The 7,342-nt window shown below is 36.7% G+C and overlaps 1 protein-coding gene across 1 annotated transcript in view; it reads left to right on the forward strand.

Annotated features, from left to right (window-relative positions):
• LOC108576714 (protein sickie) overlaps positions 1–7,342 on the forward strand; it is a 334,182-nt gene that overhangs the window by 5,390 nt on the left and 321,450 nt on the right. Inside the window, exons 2-3 of the mRNA XM_017939771.1 lie at positions 5,150–5,267; positions 6,441–6,493. Coding sequence (XP_017795260.1) covers positions 5,150–5,267; positions 6,441–6,493 — 171 coding nt within the window. The remainder of the gene's footprint in view (positions 1–5,149; positions 5,268–6,440; positions 6,494–7,342) is intronic.

A 7,342-nucleotide genomic window follows, 5' to 3' on the forward strand; every position in this document is an offset into this window, starting at 1 on the left:
GGCCACATAGCGTGTATGTTAACCATATCATGTCACGTAACACAAACAATGACATATTGTGAAAGTTTCAGGTTTTTTAAACTTTCAAAACATCCAAGAATTTTACATTTCAAATTGTGTTCAAAGCGATTCGAAACTTCCTGTATTGTGTATGCATATTGTATATTTGAAGTGGTTGATGGCCTGTCACCACTCATATAATGCAGTTAGAAAAAATACAATTCTGTCGCGATGTGCACGCAATCGTGAGTGCGTTCGTTTCCATCGAGGACTGTGTGTGCGCGCGCGAGTGTATGCATACATATGATTTGGTACGCACGGTGACTAATTCCTTTTCTCTGTCGAACTCTCTCCGCTCTCGGTCTATCTCTCCTTCTCTGGCCATTCTATTCTTCTCGCTCTCCCCTCTTCGTCCTCTGCCGCTCTCTATTCGCCACGAATCAACGCTACACCTTTTTAAACCCCTCTCTTTCTGTGGGCCCGAAGCGCGAAAAATATTGGCGCTCACCCAAAACAATAAACTTCGTGGATCTGTCTTGTGACGAGCTGACGCCCTTTTCGCGCGACTTTACCTTTTCTTTTGCGGGGAAAGAAGCTCCGTCGTGGGACCCAGCTCTTTCTTTTCAGATGAGTCGGCTGCGCGCCTTCCGGTCGCTCGAGGTGATTAGGAGAATTTCTTCGGAGCGTACGTGTCCGTCGAAGGAAGTCTTAATTGACTGTTTCGTGCTTTTTCAACGCGGTGTTCCCTTCGTTAAGGTAATACAGACACGATGGATAGATATAATTGGAAAAGTTCAGATATACGTGTAACCATGCTCGAAGGTGAACACCGCTTCCGACTAACCGGAAGTGGGAAAATTCACGACCAGTTCTGATCACATGCTTGACTTACGATGCGTTACGAGTGGAATTGCGTATCTGCCTTTATAGATGCATTGGAATAATATTTATAATAATGTAATATTCTTTTATTCACTTTTCGACTGTTACTTGTAAACTTTGTTTAATAAAGGTCGAACCTGATTATCCGAAAATTATACTAAATTATCGATTTACAAAATAAGTATTTAGTAATTATTTAAAAAGTAAAAGTTTGAAATTAATTGTGAGATACAGTAATTACATGAAAGTAACTCCATACAGTAAGTTCGTAAAAATTGTTTTTAATAGTTAAATAAGCAGACACGCTAATTTCAAATACATTTAATTTATGCCAATTACATATTTCCATTTTATCGAACTCTAGTAAAAATAAGAAAAATTGGTGCATGCAAAACATGATTGTGGAATATTATTAAAATTCTATTATTCAAATTTATACCTGAACAGCTTTTTTAATAAATAAATTATTCCGAAATGAAGAAACTGTAAAAGCAAAAACTAATTATATATTTGGAATAATGAAGCTAATTAATCATTGCGAAAATTATTCGATCAAATACATTATTTTTTTTTGAAGAAACGCAATGTATCTGAAGTTTCATTAAAAAAAAACGACGCTTCATGTGCGTCGAACTAATAAAATTATTTTCCCCGTTTTTACCGCGTTACACAAATATAGTCCAATAATCCGGCGCTGCTTAAGTTCTAAGTATGCCAGATAATCGAAATTTTACTGTATTACATTTTAACCCTTTGCCTTATTATGACTCGTCACACTCGTAGTGCAGATTATGGTTAAAATGTGGCAAAAGAAGGATTGTATTACTAATCAATTTACATTTTAGCTCCAACTTCAATTTCAATTTAACACATTGCTGACCGGCAATTTTACGCAGAAGCTATCTCACGTCACCGGCTATTATTTCGTAATTGAACGTGGAAGTGAAATAATCTAAATAAACGTCAATAAACTTTATTTATACATAATGAATTGAAATGAAACTTTGGACGTATGTATCTTTTATATAACTTTTAACAACAAAGGCGAAAATATATACAATAGAAATACATGCTGACAAATTCCAAGGGTTGGGCGGCAGGTATACCCATCGAGGACTAAACAAGTAGAATTGTGATGAAAACCTAAATAGCAAGAAAAGTACTTTTTTTAGAATAAAGCGGTTATGACTAAACACGATGAACAAAGCTTTTGCGACATTCTATATTGCCCTGCGTTTCAAAAATTGAAATAGCTAATGCAAGTGTAAACACGAGTTAACTCGTGACCGGTCAACAACGTTTGGGCATGAAAACACGAGTTAACTCGTGACCGGTCAACAATGTGTTAAGTCTGAGAGGATTACCAAATGCAAATTGCATATGACATTTTAACTATCCTTAGTTTGACCACTGTATTAAAACAGCGAATAGTCGAAACTAACATGCGTAGGAATTCTAGAAATCGTAAAGCAAAGGATTAATTATTTCGAATCAATTCTTTTCCACTATATTGATGTAGGAACCTAGGGAAAAATATTGAGGGACTTAAAACGGGAATCGAACCCGGGACCTTCGGCTTAGCAAGCCGAGGCTTTGCGCACTACGCCAACTACCCCCTCTGTATTCTCACGTGTCGGTTTCCTATTTGCGTATGGAGGTCCCGATACTACACTCGGCCATCCTGAACTGACATTCGCCCTCGAATGTCCTCAGTGCAACACAACTCAACTCAACACTTTCGGGTACACTCCCCCCAGGCAGTGGCACTCTCAGCCGAAACACTGTTTCTCAACTCTTTTTGGGAGACGTGCACCATCCCTCACATGTTTTCATCTCACAGCGTCTGGCTTCGTATAGCCGTAGATGCCTCCATCCCGGACGAGCCCCCATTTGTAGGAACCTAGGGAAAAATATTGAGGGACCCAAACGGGAATCGAACCCGGGACCTTCGGCTTAGCAAGCCGAGGCTTTGCGCACTGCGCCAACTACTCCCACTGTATTCCCCCGTGTCGGTTTCCTATTTGGGTATGGAGGCCCAGCGATACTACATTGATTTCACCCAAATTTCACCGTTGACCCAACTTTAACCGTTTCACTACTATTGGCGCCTATAGGCGCTTTGAAAATTTGTTCGTATCGTGTTATTGGAGCCTTTTGGCGCACTTCTATGTTAATTTGATCCTCTGCACTCTTCCACGTTAATTCAGTGAAACAAATTTTAAAATGACACGGCGAAAAAAGAAAGTTAGCGGCCGTTGTGGAATATTTGAATTTGCCACGCGCGTTGCGTACTAAAATTTGCCGTAGCCAAAGGGTTAAATGTCTCTTATCACAACTCTCCTCTCCTTATATTATAAACGTGTTTATTCTTTTAATCATACTATATCTGTCCAATCTTAAATAATCCAATGCCTAGTAAAATAACAAGAAGAAAAAATCGTTTCGCTTGCGCACGAATAAGATTTTAGTATTGGGTCATATTTGACCCAGCATCCGTCATGCGTGCGACTATCACGCCATCTGCTGTTCGAGGATTAATTGTACCCGTTCATTTTCCGATTCCGCGGAATCCAGCGAAATCAATCGCTCTTAAGTATGTAGAGGCTGTTTGATCGTAATGTTCCTGGTACTACAATATGTAGCACACCTGCGATTGAAACGAATGGTCGGCCTTATAAATCATCGTTCCGAAGGCAGAACGATAAAACTATGCACAGCCTGTAGACAGGGGACCATGTAGGCCTCGCGTGCGGTGCAGTTAATAAACGTAAGTGTGCCTACATGGTTGCAATAGGCCGGGAGATAACGTTTCGGTATTGGCTGACGTGCGGACGCGTGATGAAACTGCGAATGAACGTGTGCTCTTTTCGCGGATGGTAATGACGTGAATTTATGGACGTCTTATGAATAGGCAACCAATTTCGGCACTTGTCGCACGCATGTCGCTGTGATACGAATTTCATTTACGATGTAGTAGATAGAATCGATTATGTTACAACGTACTTTTATTTCATTTAGAATTATTACTTTTGCAACAGAAAACCAGGTAGATTGATAATTGAACATTTTATCAGAAATGAAGGTTACAATTCGGCCAAATTATGCAGAAACCTACCTATCCTGAAAATGATAAAAAATTAATTAAACACAGTACGGATCCCAGAATTTCGTAATCTTTATTTTGCAGAAAATTACCAACGCATAGAACAACTCTTACATTGTACAATTATTAAAGCTGCCAAGCATAAAAGAAACTATAGAAAATTTAAAATAATATTAATTATACTACTCACTGTTAAATAAGCCGTTAAAAATATTGTGAAACAACAAGAAGTAAATTATATCCAATAGAATTAAAACTACTTTTTTTTTTTTTAATTAAAATCTTCAAATTAAATTTACTCAATTTCAGATCGTTGAGAATTGGTAGCTTTCTGCATAACTTAGCCCAATTAAGGTTTATTTCTACTTACAGTATACGATTAAATTAAACAATTTACGTAGATTCTCGGTTATTGGAACGATCATTCTTATCCTTTTTTGCACTTTATATATTTTCACAATTGGTAACGTGGACCGGATGGATAATGTATTTTAGACAGAAAATAATACATAAGGTAATTTGTTTTTCAATCTATCAATAGATGTAGATCGCGATGGCTGGTGTAAACAAATAAAATGTAAACTTTTCGCAAACACGCAAGTGAGAAATAATAATCAATATTTTTATTTATTACCACGACCTCTTTATGAAATTCCTCTCATTAATGAATAAAAAAGTATTACCTAATGGTTACAATTTGATTACACTTTGATTAGCAACAATAAAAACAGCTGAAATATTTTACTTTTAATACAGTTAATACATCATTTAGTTGTAGCTAACAGTATTACAAGAGTCGCGTAATACTGTTGAATTATAATCAACCTAAATTGATTAACAATAACATTACCATTTATAAAATAGAAGTAATACTGTTACTTCTATGATGTGAATTAATGTAATTTCGGCGTTTCATAATAAAATGCAAATTATTTTTGAAATATTGTACAATTAGTTGTCATGCACCTTTCTCTCTCCTATAAATCTCCTTAATCAATCATTCATCAGCATCCAATAGTTCTCGACCTATTTTTATTTTGTACAATTGGTGATACAGAGATTCACAATCATTACATTATACAGCATTCGTAATAACATTATTTTGACTTTTTCTGATTAATAAAATTCGAAAACATTTTACGACGATGTATTATTTCTGTGCAGATCTACGCAGATTGGGCGAATTATTACCTCGAGAGAAGTGGTTGCAAAAGAAGAGTGACGGATCTACAATCGGACCTCTGCGACGGTGTTCTTCTTGCTGACCTCGTCGAGGCAGTCAGTGAGTGTATTGTCATTTCTTTTCTACATATAAATTATCTCACGAGCAAAAAAATCATTTAACGAGAATATACAGAATATACCATTAAACCGAAAATAAGGAATGAAATTTTTCTATAAGAAGCTTAGCTTTCGAGAAAACTGAATTTAAAGATTCCCTGCAAACTGCCCCTTCTGGTCACACTTTTATGTTGACAAATAGAAGTAAGGTCACATTTCGCAAGGAAGTAGTGTAAATCTTCCGGAGATCAAAGAAAGAATTATACAGGCTTTCGAACAATTAAAGCGTCGAAACACACTGGCATCAGTCCACGACTCTCTGATTCGAAGAGCAAGAATTTGTATGCGTCAACAAGGACGTCACTTTCAACAGTTCATTCAGTAATGTACGGCAATAAAATGGTTAATGAACGTATTATTAGTACTTATCGTGACATTGACGCTGCTTATTAGTACAAACGTGAAGTCCGGATGTAGTCAAGTGCGCGCGTACTTGATAGATATTCAAATTCGATTTTCTTCAAAGCGAGACTTCAGGCGAAACAATTTTATTCTTTGTCTTCGGTACATTTTTATGTAATACCTGCTCGATTGTACTTCAATTGTAATAACATTTTCTATTAAATACTAGGTCATCCCGTAAGTTCGTGCCGGATTTTATAATTTAGATCAATATTTCCAACAAACCTTTACATTCGATTTAAAAAACGAACAAAATACCAAAACTTTTTGGCAAAATCATTATGTCATCGCTATAGAAGTTTCTTGGATTTTCATTGAAATACTTTTGCTTTCGGCACCAACTTATGGGATGTCCTCTGATACTATTCAGACACGTTTAAATACAAAACTGACTGCTGTCGTGTCACGAAGTTTAAAAGTAGTGTTAGTAATATAAATTGAGATTAAAATTCTTGCATGAATGAACGTTTCGGAGTGAATGGAGTAGGTGTCAATAATAAAGTGACAAGTAGCAGAACTCAATGGCCGAATCGTTTATGGTATTGGACAGTTACCCATAACACATAAATCGTCAGTAATGTCGTTAGTTCGTGGGGTAACGTGATCACGTGTGCATGCTATATGTGATGTGCTTGGACAAATTCGGGATTTGGTATCCGTTAGCCATCGAAAGGATATCTTTGCATTAATTATCGCCCGTTTATCGTTACAGCCAACCAGAAGGTGATTGACGTCAATAGAAAGCCGAGGAACGCTCAACAAATGGTGAGTTTTCGTTCGAAAATTCTTTTCTTTAAATTTCAAAATGTTAATGTAATATTTAAGAAAAAAGGGACAAATGTGCTGGTGATTATGGTCTATAAGTAAAAAATCTAAAACAATTGAATTTATCACTTATTTTGCGTTACGTCGATCTTTTCACAGAAAAGATTTGTATTACAAGAGCAAGCATTTTGTGAAATATTTGATTAGATAATCGTCAATCGTCCAACGTTGAACCACTTGCTCTACCGTTTCAAAATCAGTTACTCGAGTTTAGTTTGGCGGGTAACCGTCGCGATTGAGAGTTCATCACCGGAATGCGACACAATTAGGGCGATGTTAATTTCTGCTAATTACACAAACGGCGAAAGTATATACATGTAAACTGTCCACTTACATCGAATAAAATTCACATGAGATTCAGCAACGAGCGTAATGTTCGTTTCTGGCACGGAAATTTCTTACAACAGAAGATGCCCTAAGGATGTGAAACTAACCATACAGTATTTATCGCCGGGACAGTAATTTTCACGTAACGACGCGTCGTTCACTTGGTGTATAGGCATGCTTCTTCCTGAATTATCATTTGCGTGTGAGTATTTATGTATGTATAACAGTCGCGATAGAGAGTTTGTCATCGGAACACTATTCAACTGACGATAAAATCGCACCGATTTTTTCACAAAGGTCATGAAAATGTAAAATTAAAAATGCTACCAAAAGCTGGCCTGACCTTGAGAGATGGACAAAGGCGGAAGGAAGGAAGGAAGAAAAATGAGGGAAAGAAAATGACAAAACCGTCTGCTGAAAAATAATTATCTTTATTATAGAAAAATAAATTAAAATAAATGA

Source organism: Habropoda laboriosa, unplaced genomic scaffold, assembly GCF_001263275.1.
Source record: "Habropoda laboriosa isolate 0110345459 unplaced genomic scaffold, ASM126327v1 scaffold423, whole genome shotgun sequence".
Classification (NCBI taxonomy): Eukaryota; Metazoa; Arthropoda; class Insecta; order Hymenoptera; family Apidae; genus Habropoda; species Habropoda laboriosa.